The 17,715-nt window shown below is 40.9% G+C and overlaps 1 protein-coding gene across 2 annotated transcripts in view; it reads left to right on the top strand.

The window, feature by feature from the left end:
* Positions 1-9,920: 9,920 nt before the first annotated feature.
* The window catches only part of cacna2d2a (calcium channel, voltage-dependent, alpha 2/delta subunit 2a), a 147,012-nt gene continuing 139,217 nt past the window's right edge, over positions 9,921-17,715 (top strand). For both annotated transcript variants that reach the window (XM_026307475.2, XM_026307476.2), the window contains exons 1-2: positions 9,921-10,364; positions 14,796-14,877. In XM_026307475.2, the coding sequence (XP_026163260.1) occupies positions 10,249-10,364; positions 14,796-14,877 (198 nt within the window). In that variant the 5' untranslated portion in view covers positions 9,921-10,248. The remainder of the gene's footprint in view (positions 10,365-14,795; positions 14,878-17,715) is intronic.

Here is a 17,715-nt window from a genome sequence, read left to right on the forward strand (position 1 = left end):
CTAACTTATTGCTTGGTGGACTTTGCAGTGGTGAGGGAGTGAAACTGATTTTGAATTAAATTAAAACCTGCTTCTAATAACCATGGAGGGCTTGCAGAGGCCTGTTTACATATGTACAGAGGTCTTGATTACCGTGCCATTAGATTAATTGAGATAAGCTTTACCATGATGCTCGCAGATCCTGAATATCTCCTGCACAAATAATCAAGGCTTAGCAGTGAAAGGTTAATACAACATTCTGCACAGTCTGGCATAAGCAGACAGCCCAGAGTTCCAGAGGCAACTCCAGAGGTGAAAAAAGACACTTGCCATAAAAACTGTGGTGAATCAGGTCTGCAGCCTCATAGGACCAGCAGACCATGTCCTGGCACTGATAATTTGACAGATGATACATTACCATCAACTGCAAGATCTATTGTTATGACAGCAGGAAAGATGGTATCATACTGCACTAATATCCCCAATCTGACAACTACACAGACAAACACAGATGAACACATACACCAGCATACAGCAAATAAACACAAGCATGAGAACAAATGATAAATTCACTTTTTTGCCCATAAAAATTGTATCTGGTAGATCACAGATAAAATAAAGTTTTGTTTTCATAGTTCAAAAATACAATAAGTCACAGTTTGCAAGACTGATTTCTATCTTTGTTATTGAAGTGCTGTGCATTTGCCACTAGATGTCTCACTCCATGCTTGTTTTTAGGCCACACTCTCATACACTTGCACACACACACAGAGTCTCACACACACAGTCACATGCAGGGTGCACATGGTGTGTTTAATATGACCAGCCTAGCCACTCTCCACATGTGTTACTGTCTCCTCTGGGAGGACAGAAAAGCATCTGCCTCCCTCTGTCTGTCTAACACATTTCTGGGAAAATAGCCCAAACCTGCGGCGCACACAGCGCGCACACATAAATGGATATACACCTACATGTTTAAACAAAAACATTAATTTGTGCAAATATATGATTGTGTCCTCATTTACTTTGTTAGATTGAAGTACTTGGATATAATGCTGCTTATCCCTACGTGCTGGAAGTGATGTAATAATACTAATAACAATAACAATTTATGCAACACTTTTCTAAGCCTGGGATAAAATAATCATACAAACAAACCATTAGCTGTAATAAGAAAGACTTACACTGCTGGCTTCATTAGGTGCTCAGAAGGAGCATCCTTAATAAGAGCCTGGCTCTCTGTTTCACCTGGTTGGTTAGTTTTTTTGTTTTTAGTGCTGTTTTTCAATGTGGGTGTGCTGTGGGGAATATGTGCCCAATGGACCATGGTAAGCCCTGCATAAAGTTAATACAATGTGTGCTTTTAGAGAGGCACTATGGTAAAATGTATATACAAACTGGAACCAGGATATAAAAAGAGCATCTTAGAGTGTCAGAGTCTCTCAGAAGTAAAGATGGGCAGAAATTCATTGTCCAACATTTTCAGAATAATGTTCCTCAATGTAAAATTGCAAAGACTTTAAATACATCATCTAAAGATTGTTAGACCTTATTTCTATGTAGAAGGTTGGTCAATAATTCATGAATAAATGACATCTTGTTCAACTTTGAACTGTGCTCCAACAGTTTTGTGGCATCAACCTTAGTGATGAAACAATTATGCACTTACTCAAGAAGCTGAATTCTTTTTTCATCTGATTTCTAAATGTTAATTGTATCAATCTAAGTTAATCGACATTTACTTACATTGAAAATGTCTCAAATATGAGAACTGCTGCTGCCTTGTCTTTTTAACAATAAACTAACTACTTGTATTTTGTAGTGTTGATTGAGTGACTTAAGCAATAAGAAGATGTCATCTAAGAAGTAGAGAAATTGTGATTGATATTTTTCACAATTTTCTGGCATTTTAGAGACTAAACAATTGAAATAGACTATTTGATAATAAAAATCATCCTTTTGTTGCCCCTCTAGCCAACATACAAATGGTAGACAATATAGTAACTATAGCTCTGTTTGTAAACACTTTAATATTTGTTTTTCTTAACTAGTTATGTCAATCTGCCCTCCAAAGGCAATAAAGCTATTTGGGAAGAAAACACAACATCAATCCATCCATCCATCCATCTTCTTCCGCTGATCTGGGACCGGGTCGCGGGGGCAGTAGCCTAATCAGGGATACCCAGACTTCCTTCTCCCTGGACACTTCCTCCAGCTCTTCTGGGGGGACACCGAGGCGTTCCCAGGCCAGCCGGGAGACATAGTCCCTCCAGCGTGTCCTGGGTTTTCCCCGGGGCCTCCTCCCGGTGGGACATGCCCGGAACACTTCCCCAGGGAGGCTCCCAGGAGGCATCCGAAACAGATGCCCGAGCCACCTCAACTGATTCCTCTTGATGTGGAGGAGCAGCAGCTCTACTCCGAGCTCCTCCCGGGTGACCGAGCTCCTCACCCTATCTCTAAGGGAGCTCCCGGCCACCATGTGGAGGAAACTCATTTCAGCCGCTTGTATCTGAGATCTTGTCCCTTCGGTCATGACCCAAAGCTCATGACCATAGGTGGGAGTAGGAACGTAGATTAACCGGTAAATCGAGAGCTTCACCTTCCGGTTTAGCTCCTTCTTCACCACAACAGACCGATCTCATCTCTGCTTTTTGCAGATGATGTTGTCCTGTTGGCTCCATCGAGCCAGGATCTCCAGCGTGCGCTGGGACGGTTTGCAACCGAGTGTGAAGCAGCTGGGATGAGAATCAGCACCTCCAAGTCTGAGGCCATGGTACTCAACCGGAATAAGGTGGCTTGCCATGTCCAGGCTAGGGGAGAGATCCTGCCTCAGGTGGAGGAGTTTAAGTATCTCGGGGTCTTGTTCACGAGTGAGGGAAGGACGAAAACACAACAATTGAACTGAATTTTAAGCCTATCATTTTTTTTTTATCATTTTCATTTTGTTTTATTTTATTTTTATATACTTGCCTGTACATTTGTGGAGAGTGCAACCATAAACTGCAAAGGGTCGCAGATTCAGACGGTGAGCAGAAACACAGAACGGAAAGTGGTGGTGCGTAAACAGTATCGTACGGGGAACCTGATTGGACGAGCGCTGCTTTGCCCTTAACCAATCACTTTAAAGTACCACGGCGCAGCGTCAGACGGTTTTCCTCACCTAGCTACAAGCTAGCTAACACAGTTCAAACATGTAGTTAGTGTTAAATAAGCATAATAAATGTTTTGCTATCAACATTGAATTAGGTGATAGGGTTGACTGGCTTCTTGTAGTGAAGGAGTAACAGAAAAATATTGCTCAGTTAAGCAGAGTTGTTTGAGACAGGTGGCCAGAAACGTCTCGCCTGTGTCTGCTTAATATGTAAGTAGCTAGCTAGTTCATTGTTTTTAAACACATTAGCCAGACAATAACACGTCGTGTTTGTATGTTTTTTGTACTTGTTTTGACACCCTTTTGCCTCCAGTTGTTAAGAAAATTGTTTCTGCTCAAGCTTAATATGCTAGAATTATCCAAAACACCACAACCAATTAAGTTGTCGATTTTATTATTGCTATTGTTTAGCTTTTTCTTATTGAAATGGTAGGAAGGAAAACAACCACAGTTTTTTTTTTCAGGGATGATGACTCCAAATAGTTTCCAACCAATTTAAAGATTTTCAGTTTACTATCATATAAAAGAAGCAGCAAATCCTGCTGAGAAGCTTAAATTAGGCAATTCTTAAAAATTAGACTATTTAGCTCACTTATTAATTGCTTGCAAAATAGGTGCTAAGTAATCTTCTGCAGTGCAGTCAATAAATCATTACAGGTCTGTGTGGAGTTTGCATATTCTCCTCGTGCTTGCATGGGTATTCTCCAGGTACTCTGGTTTTTTTCCACAGTGCAAAAACATGTATGTCAGATTGACTGGTGATTCGTAATTGCCCATAGGAGTGAGTATGAGAGTGTGTGGTTGTTTGTCAATATATAGCCCTGTGATAGACTGGTAACCTGTCCAGGGTGTACCCCTGCCTCTCACCTAAAGAGAGCTGGGATAGACTCCATCAGATCCTAAATAGGAATAAGCGGGTATAGATGATGGATGGAAGGATGGATGGAGTTGTGTGTATTTATGTCAAGGCCATCTAGGGACAACTGCTGCCAGCGAGCTTATTATATAGATGTAGCACTGATTTATGCATGATTAAGAAATAAATCAATCCAGGATGTGACTGACATTATGGTCTATACATAAAAGGTACTCCTTTTTAGTGTTTACCTTAAAAAGTAATTAAACAAAACATTAAACAGCTCCGAGGAATTCCAGTGTATACCATCCCATTCAAGTCCAAAGCTTTAACTGCATGGCTTGAGAAGGTCAGCTGTTGTCATGCAGGGTGATGTATTAGAGGCTTTCAGTCTTGGTCCTGCCTCTCGCTGCAGGCCACCTATTTCCCCATGAATTCTCACTCACGTTCTGTAGTGGTAAAATCTGCCAGTTTGAGTTCTGCTGTGTGTTTGTGTCTGTCAGAGTGTGACTGTGGAGAACAAGCTCCAGAATGTGTGCTATCTATTAATTCCTTCATTAAACCCTTATCACCAGTTTTAATGCCAATTAAGATGCACTTTAATGTGAAGGCAGGGCGGGCAAGCAACTGTGCACTTCTCACTCCAGAGTGACGAGAAGAGGAGTAGACCACGTTCAGACAGGACCACCCGCTTGCCTTATCAAACCACTAAAGGCGCCACAGGCCTGTTAGTTTTGCCTCTTTAACACTGAAACTGTTTAATGTGGTGTCTATACGACGACACCTACTACTACTGCTCACTTTAAATGTACTGAAGGCCAATTTGATGTTGGCATGCCACTGTGGAGCAGCTTAAAGTAACTTCCCACTTCATTTTCACAGAAATTCAATCCACTATAAATCACCTGATTTCATCAGATTTTTGAAACATTATCATTGCTACAAAAGCATTTAAAAAAGAGGCTTCCTGAATCCTGTTTGAACTGAGAGATAATTGCATGGGGACTGAATTCACATGCTCTGCTGCATGGCGTAGGACATGTAGAGGTCATAGCTCTCTCTGAATGCGGGTGGGTATTTACTCACAGTAGGCAGATGTATAGAGCACATACAAAAGCTACATACAGAGAGTTGACTTTTCTGTATCTACCATATGGTGCAAGACAAAAGTTTTGTACGTACAGTCAGGGTCACAGTGGACACGTTTGTGTGCATTATAATTAGACAACATTGACAGATCTGCAATATGCACACTAAGCAGATGGCTCATGGACAGTGAGAAGGGGTGGGGGTGTTGTGAGCTGATGGGCTACAGGTCTTGTGTTATACCAGCAGGCTGACAATTCTGGGAAGCTGTGTGTCAGCGAAGAGAAAACAAGCGTGATGGACAGAGTGATAAAAGGAAAGAGGCAGGCAAAGAAATAGGTGAATGATTTGACAAGGAGGAACTTTATATTCATGAGTAGGACTGCATCTAATTATTTTCATTATCAAGTGATCTAGTGGTTATTTGCTCAATTAATGAATTAATTGTTTTGTCAGTATAATGTCAAAATTGTGTATAATATCCATGATCATTTCTAAGACAAGGGTAAAACTTGTTTTGTCTGGGAGGCAGTCTAAAACACAAGGATATTGAGTTTATTGTTACAGGACAAAGAAAAGCAGAAAAACCACTTTGCTTGTGGAAATAATAGAAAATCTGAATATAATTCAGCTACAAAACAAAAGAAGCCGAAGTTCTCAAACCTTAAATGTTGTCTAAAAATGGGTGTGAGTACAGTAGTCTGTATAAATTCTGATTTATTACAGAATCTGACCAAAACGCAAACTGGTGTGATACTCAGACCTGTCTGAAGAGTACTAATATTGCATTGGTGTATCATACTGATGTGCATCTTGAGTCATAAACACCAATGGACTTCTTTTACAGTTTCTTTCAGCATGTTATCGCCTGTTTTCGCACTGTGTGGTACTGATGTCTATTTCTTCGCTTGTGCTTTCCACTCTCTATCCTTCTCAATCCCAGCTTTGATGCATGCATGAGGGAGGATTTCCTGAAGACCAAAAAGGCCATTACCCAGGGGCCATTAGACCTCTAGTAGAGCATGTCGATGAGTGCTGAATCTTGCTCTGTTTTTACATGCAGCCACTTCTCTATGTGGGTGAAGTGGGGTGGGGATTCTCTGGGGGTGATTAAATGTAGCCTTAGTTGGATATTTCTAACATAAATGTTTGTGTTTTAGTAGCATATTGCTGTTTGTATGCCTTTCTGTAAATTTGATATAGTGGTTACTTTCCTAAAGTTGCACGTGAGGAGCTTGGGTCATTAATTGGTTCTGTTGTTCTTTCATGCAGACTAAGAGTGCAGGGAGAGAGTCATCATCATCAGGATGAAACGCTCTGACATTTGAGCATGAGAGTCCCCGAGAGCCTTGCGGCCCTCACTGAGTATGTTTGTTTTACAGCGAAGGAGCAATATAGAGGACTGTGGTCTGAAGGAGATTTTTTGTTGATATTAGCAAAGAGTTAAAGTCATATAGATAACAGCCACATTACACAGCTTAGCAAATCATGACAAATATTTATGTAAACAAGGAGGTCTGTGTGTTATTTAGATGGGATCTCTCTGTTCTGGTGAGTGGATGAAACTAAATAGGATGATAAGCTGTGAGGTGAGTACAGAGTAAGCTGAAAGGGACACAGAAGGAAGATAACCTTGATTGCTGGAATCACTCTGCTCATCTCTTCAATATATCCCTGTAGAGGACAAGGGCACACCAACTTCTCTCTGCTGTGGTTTTAAAAAGGCCCTCGTAGAAAGTGTGTGGTAAATGAGTGACAGAATATCATGCTCCTGTTTTTACAGAGAGCACTTGAGAGGATCATTGAAGTTGCTGAGAGCATCGGGACTCTCTCTCAAGGGCAGCTTGTTTCATCATCTTCGGTAAATGTAACGCGCAGGCCTTCTCTAATCAGAAATATAAAATCTTACTCTAGCATTCAGCGTGCTGACTAGACTAGGTTTTACAGAATGTGAAGGCTTGCTTTTTTGTCCAGCACAGCAGAATATCAGTATATAGGCTGCAGAAAGAGATGGAGGATGATGGAGGGAGGGAAAGATGGGTAAGATGGAGGGAAAAGAAGATAAGCTCCCAGTGTGTGTGTATGTGTGGTGTGTCTTTACTGGTGACTTCCCTGAGGCCTGGAGACAGGAAAAACAAGGAGTGATAAATTCTACTCCAGCCTGCTTTGGCCTCTGTCTGGTGGAGTAGTCCCCAGAAAGAAAGCTGGATTTCAGTATAGAACAGCTGATGCCCGTCTCCTGCTCTGCTCCCTGGATCAATAACAGAAAGTGATCCTGAGCAGACCCACCTCTTGTCTGCTTTTCTCACAATTTGGAGGATCAGCAAAGCTTGAAGTTATTGATCAGTGTGTTTTACTGAGCAGATCCCTTAGCTGTCTTGATCAATCACCTCTAATGACAAGTGGATTCTCTTCAAACTTTCCAGTGAGGTCCAAGGCAATCCGCTCTTGTCTGCCACTCTTCCACTGGCAACCATCACCACACTCACATACAGGCAGCTGAAACGTAATTAGAATTTAAGGTACTGGGGTGTTGCGTGTGAAAAGGCCATCCATCAGAAATTATTGCTCAAATTGGTTGCCAATCGTCTCTTGGTCTCAGCAGTTGCACAACACCCACAGAAGTCCTGTCCATCCAGAGAAGCAGACTCTAACCCCCTGCTGCTTTGTTTGCACAGATAAAAACTCTCTGCTCTGGACAGTTCTTCCTGTTTGAGAAAAACACATATTTGTGCATTAATTCAGAATTAATCCGCACTCATTTTTCTAGGCCACATACAGTATGCTTGGAAAATTAAGATCAGTTTGTCTATGGTATGTTAAAATTCAAGGAGAAAAGGAGTGGCTTTGAGTCAGCAGATACATTTAGTGTGAGTCAGCCAGCCTACATCCCTTAATTACATTTGGTGTCTGTTTGTTGTTATTAATATAATGATGGGAACTATGGTACTGTAAATAATTGTGCCAGAGTAGCCATCAGTTAGGGTTATTTTTTTCAGGATAGTAGAATAATAGAAATACTATATCACAACATGAGTGTCTGATGCTTCTCTTCCATGATTTGTTCAGAGGGGTGGATTAGAGGTAGTCGTTTGTTTTATATGTCTCAAAAATTAGTAGGTCTGAGAAAAAGTATTTTTTTAGGACTAAGAGAAATAAGCCTAGATGTTTGTTCTGACTGAATGATCCGTGACATCTACTGTGCGTACTTAAGCAGAGGTACTGCTGCTTTAGCTCCTCATCCCTGCCATCAAGTGGGTTTTTCCTCCCCTGCTGAGGTCTATGCCCTGCAGTGTGTCCTTTCTACCAAAACAGCCCTGTCTTCCCTATCAATGTAGAGACAGAAATGCTGTGCTGTAACCCTGCCGACTGCTGTGCGGCTTTCTGTAGCAGAGCACCTGTGTGTCTCCTGCTGACTGACTGAGCCAAGGACAACATAGCCACAAGACCAGATCTCTCTCCAGACACCTATGAGATGTAGAGACCTGAAAGCCTTAAGCACCTTTTACTAATATCTTATTTGTATTGCCTGTTTCTAATATTGAGGACAGGTTACACCTGAATGAAATTATATGAAAACCTTTCTGTTATGGACGAATCTGAAAAATATGTTTTGTTTAGGTGCAAATGTGTCACACCTACTGTGCCCTCCAGTTGAAATGAGAAGATCAGAGAATAAACAGCAGTGCAGGAAACGTTAATACGACAGGTACAGACACACACACACACACACACACACCCACACACACACACACACACACACACACACACACACACACACACACACACACACACACACACACACACACACACGCAGCTGATGGAAAGAGATACTCCATTCTCCAGGGGGTAACTTCATGCTGAATTAGGTTTACTCTGAGGTTTCAGTGCATCTTTCCACCTTGTTTACCATTAACATGAATAGTATCTGACATATCCAGAGGAAAACTTGCTCTCCCCAAATCCACCTTATTAACATGCTTGTACTTATTTGGAGGCTTCCAATTATGAGAAACACAAACACCCTCCCTCTTTGTGAAAGTACATTTCAAATTACTGTACATCTTGTTAAGGCCAAATACTGAGCACTATCTTCTAAATAGCTGATGACAGCATGGAACAATAGCAAGGTGTCTCCAAAATGAGATTAATTCTTCTTGTATTTATTTAAATGTTCATCCATTGCACCAGCTGTCCTAATAAGTAGAACAAATGTAGTTGGAGAGCAGCCCCAAGGTGATTGCTGAGTGTTTACACTCCAGTTAATACATTCCGCCCCTCTAGAGTCATGCCTCTAATTACCAAAATAAAGCCTTGATTTCTACTCATAATCCTGAGTTTGGGGAGGGGACAATGAGAGTGGACATGAGGAAGAGGAGGTGGCCTGATGCGCGTCCCCGTCTGTCGCACAGGAATGCGCTGTTTGAATGGAGGAAGAACCGCTTACTCTCACAGCTGAGTCAATTGCCCCACACTAAAAATATGCAGGAAATGTGTCGATCGGACCTTCAAAATAAAATGATTCTCGTAACAACAATGTATTAACTAATTTCTGAATTTTGTGCCAAGTCTGTGCGCCAAAACAGAGCTATTTTATAACAGCAATTAATCTCCTACTTCCACATGTATTATCTGTTGTAAAGTCCACTACGTAGAGTCACTTAAGACAATTGCTATATAGCAGCACTGTGCTTCCAGCGTGTATTATAGAGAAGACAATTGTCTGATTTTTTTAACCACTACACTGCACCATTCTCAGTTTAGTGCTATTTATAAGTATTTATTTTGAAAACCGTGATGGGAATATACTATTCTTGTGGCCAGCTTTACTCTGTATGGATTTTACATTGGAGAGAGTGGGAGTGAAAAGGAGCAAATGTGCGCGATGTCGAAGAGGGAGGGTGGACAACGAGTGCGCAAATAGGCAGCCAGGCACATCAGCAGCAGCAGCAGAGCATCTTGCTGATCCTGATCTCCCGTGTCTTCAGCTGCCAATCCTCCGTGTACGTCCCTGATTGAGATTTCACTGCTGGCTGAAGTGTCCAGAAGCCTCCGCCAGGCATCAGCTCGCCCCGCACACTTTCTCTGGAGCTCGGTTATTCTTAGCTCAGCTGCGAGAGACTGTCCTTCCGGTCCTTCTCTTATTTATCCCAGTTTCTTGAATATTTAATGGAAAATGGCGATCTGCGCGCAGTCGTACGGTATTTTCTGCCTCTTCACAATTCAAACTGTACTTATCATATGCGTCTCCACGCCGACAGACGGGACCCACCTCTTCCCCCAGCACTACACGTAAGTACCCTGCACCGTTTGGGGGATAAACCGGGGTGCGAAGCGCGGAACAAGGACAGGTGGCCCCGACAAGCCTGCACAGCGCCGTTTACCTTGGTATAAGAGGAGCTGCTGTCCCTGGTGTTCAAACAGACGCAGCTTCCTCTGATGCCGCGTTATGAATTTCGTTTTTACAAAACCAGTGTTGTTTTTGTTTTCGTGGGCAGTGACATTTATTACCCAAGCCCCCGTTTAATTTGTCACATTCAACATGGAGCAGGATGGTGGAGCACGCACAGGTGCCACAGGCGAATAACCCAACCAAGCAATACTATATTAGAACATCCACAGGGATAAACTAAAATAGCCCAACTAATAATGAGTCGTTGTGTTTTGCTGTCAACGCATGGGGGAGAATATCTCATTTACGCATGATGGAAAGACTGAGCCATAACGAGGCTAGTCGAAAAAGTGCTCCACTGGATATTGCACAGGCACCGTGAAAATAATCGCGTCTATCCCACAGCAGGATACACTGGTGTTATAAGAGGATAATTTTGATTCAGAGATTAAACCACTTAAGCAGAAGCACCAGGTCTTTAAACCTTCATAAAAAGTCCCTGCATCTCAGCTCGTTCCCCACACAAACTACAAAACTACTTGATTAGGCTCTTTTATGGTATAAATGCAACGACATGGCTTCCAGATAAGATTGCTAATTAAATTTTAAATAAACATTTATTTTTGATAATGAGTGAAATTCAGAGGCACTCGAGCACATCATCGTGTTGCTTTAGTGAAGTAACTAAAAGTAGTAGTTGAGCGTCCCTCTTAGTGCAGACCAAGACAACTATCGTCAGGCGTTTCCAGCTTGCACCTGCGGGGAAATTGTTTGTAATATTTGACTTTTAAAGCGGGCGAAACAATTAGTTTCACCTTGAACGACACACAGAAGCGCCTGAAACATAATGTCCCTGCTGCAACAATTTACCACCTGTGCGTCGTTGAATCATTCTCTATAAAATGGACATTTGCCATAAATGGTCTTTGAATGTGGATGTTGTTTCAGGACTTGTGCTCGAGTTTCACGAGGGTAATAGTTCCTCAGTCAAATCTGTGAAGCATGTCTTCAAGTGTTACCGTGTTTATGGTAATAGTTAGGATGGCCAAGGTGACATTCAAAGAATATATGACTGTTGATTGCTTAAAAACGACAATTACTGTAGCTGCTTCATTGATTTGATATCTGGAGCAATATGTAGAGATGTGATGCAGATAATGGTTCTTACATTTGGATTATTTTACAAAAAATTGGCATGGATGTGAATTTTTCCCTCTAAAGTATTTATTTTTGCAGTTAGTTACAGTTATTGTTGATAAGTTAATGTCATTACTTGTCATTATTTTTAAACTCGACAGTGTTTGAGCAGATAAAAATATGATAAATAGTCCAGGTCTATATGTAGTTTATATTATTTCTACTCACCCGAAGCTAGATTTTGTGTCATCCTCATCATTGTACTATTTGCCAGTTACCTAATTGTAAAAAGTGTATGGGGGCTGCTGGCTTGAAGGTGTAAGAGCCTGCAGCTGATAAAGTTTGTCCATGAGAAACGGCTGAAGGTCCTAGTTCATTTGACAGCAGTGCCAAGAATGTGCATCTTTCTACATTTTACTGCTTAGCAGGCTGACCAGGTTTTTATGTATTTAATGTGTTGACATGGATAATGCGTATAGTAGTGTGTGTGGGGCGGTTATGTGTGTGAGTTGTTGAGGGTGGGGTGGGGAGATTGGGAGGATGGAAATTATTTCCACATTACTAAATTATGTGTGGAAAACCTGTTCTAGTAAGTGGTATCTAAATAGACGGATGTACCGTCTGCTCTAGGAAGGTAAAATTACTTACCAGTCTGTGTAAAACTCAGAGCAATTTCCCATAAATTTTGTTATTTTAACACATTTGACAATGGTCCACTTTTTGCCCTAAAAAATATTTCAGCTTTGCACTTGGAATGACGAGATCTGTGGCAGCAGAATGAATGTTGTGACAGTGTGTAGCTGACACACAGGTCGTCCATCCAAACTCATTTTGTTACATTTTCTGCTTTCCATAATATTTGTCTGAGATAAATCATAACCACTAGAGACTAGTTTTTAAAGTTTTAATACTACATCAAACTACAAAGACCCAGAAAGTGTCAGCCTGCTTTCATGATCCCAGCTTCTCTGTTTTTAACAGAGGTCATAGGTTTTTCAACACAGAAGTCTCAAAGCATTCACTGAACATTAGACCTTATAATTTACCAAACCAGCATTTTCTGTATCTGAAAGGGAGTTCTGCATATTTGGGACTGTGACATGTTTTTCTCCCTTGTTCCAATATGAATCTCAAGTCCTCATGGACTATTTTGCGAAAGTGCACTGTGCCTTTTAAATGTTGTCTGGCCAGCTTTGTGCTATCTGGCCTGATGCAGGTCAGTTGTATTAAGGCTGCCTGGTCTACTATTTGCTACCTAACAGCAAGTCATGGATTATCTGTTTGTGTATATATAGATAGAGTGTGTAGTATTGATTATACTTTTTGCCCTTAATCTTATGAAATAGATTTAAGAAGCATAAAAACAACAGGAAGGACGGGTGATGTGGCTAATATGTGCACCGGTTTCTGTACACATAGTCATTGCTGTAATACTACTAAAATATGAGATAAAATATTGCCAGAGGTTTGTTACAGGATAGTGTATTATAGTTTAAATATTGCAAATCAATAGTTCACCTTTACCATTGATACCAAAATTTCAGTATTTTAAATTAAAAACACTGAGCACAACAGACTGAACACAGTGGAGATGTGCAACTGACACACAGGTCATCCAAAGTTGCTGCATCCAAGCTCATTAATTTTCTTAACCACATTTGATTAGTGTGGGCAAATGTTGTAGAAACAATCCCTTTTTTATTATCTTGATAAAAATATTTGAAATATTTACTATTAAAAAATTCACATTTAAAATTGCATGATAAAAATATACCTGTTATTTAACTTTTATATTAATTTAAAAAAAAAAAAAGGACTTCAGGCTGTTGCAATTTTTAATATACAGTAGCATTCATTAGTACATGCAGTCTGCATGGAACCACCTGTACTCATACACAAATTATCTTTATTAATCAAAGATATCTTGATTGACTGGGTCAATGTTGTGATTCACTCATAAACTTAAAATATAAGACACAATCTAGGCCCTCCTTCTGCACATCATGTCAAGGATTGGTGTATATATGTATGTGCGGGGTCGTGTGTGAAGTGTGTACACTAATGAAGTTGCATAAGAAGTCTGTCTGGCTCGAGGACAGAGGTAGTGTCCCTCTCTGTTAGTATCACTGCATCCTGCTCGGCTCTCTCACTGTAAGCCTGTTTTCATTTTGAGGTGACCTTTTCATAGTCAGACTCTCCCCAGCGATCCGGCTCTGCACAGTCCTTTTGGAGGCCCTCTTGCTTTCTCTTAATCTTGTCTCTATAAACGCAGCCAATGCTCATTCTCGCTGGCATGCTGTTACTCTCCTGATGAGACCCGCTCTGGCTTGGTGATTATGGCGAGTGCTGTCACTGCTTGGCAGACTTGTGCAATTTAATAAGTCTGTCTTTCCTCTTGTCTTCTGAGCAAATCTGACATTTAAAGATGACATTTGTCTCATCACATTAAAAGACAAATGACTGTCGTGTTGTGCTGTTGATGCTAGTGATTAGCTATCTGCAGGCTGCTGAAAGGAAAAGGTTGGCACGGCGTCAGTGGTTGACTCGTAAACACATGACAGAATTTATTCATCTGATTTCTGAACGATAAGGCTTCTTTTTTTTCCACTGTACATTTCATATTGGCCCTTAAGATTGTTCAGAATATATCCAGGTTGCCCCACTGTTGTTCCTTTAAAATGATCTAGTGAAAATCTTGATCCATTAAGTCATTTGTTGCTTGCTGCTAGATGTACAGTGATGAGCTCCAGCCGTTTGATCTCCTAATTCTAAACTTGGCTCAGTCTAATGGAGATCAGCTCCTGCTTAGAGTGCACTTCTGTCAGACCTGTGCAGTTTTATTGCAGAGCCACTGAATCTCAGCCAAGCCAAGACAGGCACGTTCGCAGCCAGTTCTGCCAAGGCCAACCAGATATATGCAAGATGTAATGGGGGGAGAAGGTACTGATGACTAAACCAGACATTAGGAGAGAGGGGAGAGATCCAGATAAGGATCCGGAAAAGGGGGAGAGTGAGGCAGTTTGCCAACAGAGAACGAGCAATGCAATATGTGGAAAGACTCACTTTTTCTGTCACTCTTATATACACACTCACAGGCCTTGACAGAGAAATGAATGCTCAGGTAATGACATGCTCAGGTGATAATGATGAGGGATGCAGATTGAAAAGATCTTTTTTTTTTTTTTTAATTCCAGAATGATTCACTGGGCTGGACGCATTGAGAAGGAGCTGGAAAAGGTTCTGCAGCACGTCACTGGAGCTCAGCAAATGAGATTGGTAAGATAATGTCATGCTCACTTGTGACGCACTGCATTTTCCTGCATTATTAATCAGCAAGATTTAACTGGGTGAGGTTGTATAACAACCTCTCAAGTGTTTGTATGTTTGTCTGTGAGCCACTGTGTTTGTACAAGCACTGCCAAAAATGTTGATCTTTAAAAAGATATTCTAAAATCCAATAAAAACACTGAATTTAAGGTGCAATAAGTGCAATAATTTTACTAACTTTTCACTCACTTTACAAAACATTAGATTTAGGTTAGATTAGATTAAAAGACCAAAAAATAAGTTGGGCACATTTCAAAGAATATGGTTGGTTGTGTCTGTGTCCTGGTATGAATGCCGTGTGTAACAAGTGTCTGTCTTGTGGTAGAGCAGATGGTTGAGCAGAGTGTGATTGACACTATTTCATCGTATTTCTGCTGTGTACGCATGTTCACCGCGCTTCCAGGGTTTGTAATGCACCCTGAGATAAATGCTTCATTATGGCTGTATGGGTGAGTGTGATTCATCCAGCCGGTGCGGTGCCTGTGGCGGCTTTAATGCTAGCAGTAAGAGTGGTGAGTGTGATGGCTGTTAGCATGGTGGCGACATTGATGGATCCCAGAGAGAAGGAAGTGAGATGACTTGTGCTGGTGTAAAAGTTAATGACCATTAATAGATATCAGGCACTCAGAAAGCATGATAGAGAGAGGTTGATTTGTAGCACTCCTTCAATGTAAACAAAACATTACAGAGGATATTTACCCATCAAAAAGCTTTATTTTTTCAAATTCCCACTGAGCAGTATGGATATCTAAACATCAGTAGACTTTGAGAATAACATTACGCATGGTTTCAAGGTGAAAGCATATTGTTGCCATCTGATAATAAAACGTGTATTGCCATTGCAAAAACAATCTTGAAAATTGAAAAATCCTGATAATTTAGTAAGGTCACTAAGCTTCGACATGCATTGTTTTTACCACAGTAATAACTTGCTTCCCGGTAAATGTTTTTTTTCACTACTTTCTATAGAAGACATTTTAATAAACAGGCTTAATGATACAACCCATTACATATGCAGAAAAGTAGGATTATTTTCATTTTTACATTTTTATTCTCCTGCAAATTATTATTATTTTCTTGATAATTGCATTTGTTGTTTCACCTGTAACCTGTAAAATGTCAAAACAAATAGGCAGCATTTCCTATTAATTCAATTCAATTTCAATTCAATTTTATTTGTATAGCGCCAAATCACAATACAAATCATCTCAAGGCACTTTACAAAAACTAAAACTAAAAACCCAACAATTCCCTTATGAGCAAGCACTTGGCGACAGTGGAGAGGAAAAAACTCCCTTTAACGGAAGAAAAAAACCTCCAGCAGAACCGGGCTCAGTTTGGGCGGCCATCTGCCTCGACCGTTTGGGGTGAGTGGATAGAGCAGAGAGAAAAGAACAGCAACAATAAACAACAAATAGACACTGCAAGTTGGTGGGGCCAGTAACTGCACATCAGCGATAAACAGCTCCAGGACCAGGGACACCTGCAGAAGGTACAGAGAGAGAGAGAGAGAGAGGGAGGGAGAGAGCACAAACTAGGGGAGAGAGAGAGCACAAGGTTAGTAACATTCAATGGTGGAATATACATGAGGTGGGAGAGAAGGGGGTTAGGGTAGGGGAGCTCAGTGCACCAATGGTCGGGCAGTCTAGGCCTATAGCAGCATAACTAACTAAGGGATGGTTCAGGGTTGCCTGAAGCCAGCCCTAACTATATGCTTTGTCAAAGAGGAAGGTTTTAAGTCTAGCCTTAAAAGTACAGAGAGTGTCTGCCTCCTGAACCCAGGCTGAGAGCTGGTTCCACAGGAGAGGAGCTTGATAGCTAAAGGCTCTGCCTCCCATTCTGCTTTTGAGAACTCTGGGAACCACAAGTAGGCCTGCACTCTGAGAGCGAAGTGGTCTATTGGGATAATATGGTACTATGAGGTCTTTAAGGTATGAAGGAGCTTGATTATGAAGGGATTTGTATGTGAGAAGAAGGATTTTAAATTCTATTCTATATTTTACAGGGAGCCAATGAAGAGAAGCCAATATAGGAGAAATATGATCTCTCTTGCTAGTTCCTGTCAGGACTCTGGCTGCGGCATTCTGGATTAATTGGAGGCTTTTTATTAAGATATTAGGACATCCAGATAGTAATGAGTTACAGTAATCTAGCCTTGAGGAAACAAATGCATGGACTAGTTTTTCTGCATCATTTTGAGACAGGATGTTCCTAATTTTGGAAATGTTGCGCAGGTGAAAGAATGCAGTTCTAGAAATTTGTTTTATGTGTGAGTTAAAGGACATGTCCTGGTCAAAAATAACTCCAAGGTTTTTTACAGTAGTGCTGGAGGCCAGGGCTATGCCATCTAGAGTAGCTATAATTTTAGAAAAGTTATTTCTGAGATTTTTAGGCCCAAATATAATGACTTCTGTTTTCTCCGAGTTTAAAAGTAAAACGTTACTGGTCATCCAAGCCTTTATGTCAATTAGACAGGCTTGAAGTCTGGTTAACTGGTTTGTGTTAACAGGTTTAATAGATAGATATAACTGAGTGTCATCCGCATAGCAGTGGTAATTAATAGAGTGCTTCCTAATGATATATCCTAAAGGAAGCATGTACAGGGTGAACAGAATCGGTCCTAGCACAGAACCTTGTGGAACTCCATAACTAACTTTTGTTCGTGTGGAAGGTTCATCATGGACATGAACAAACTGGAATCTGTCCGATAAATAGGATTGGAACCACTTTAACGCTGTTCCTCTGATACCAATCACATGCTCCAGTCTCTGTAATAAGATGTTGTGG

Source organism: Mastacembelus armatus, chromosome 5, assembly GCF_900324485.2.
Source record: "Mastacembelus armatus chromosome 5, fMasArm1.2, whole genome shotgun sequence".
Classification (NCBI taxonomy): domain Eukaryota; kingdom Metazoa; phylum Chordata; class Actinopteri; order Synbranchiformes; family Mastacembelidae; genus Mastacembelus; species Mastacembelus armatus.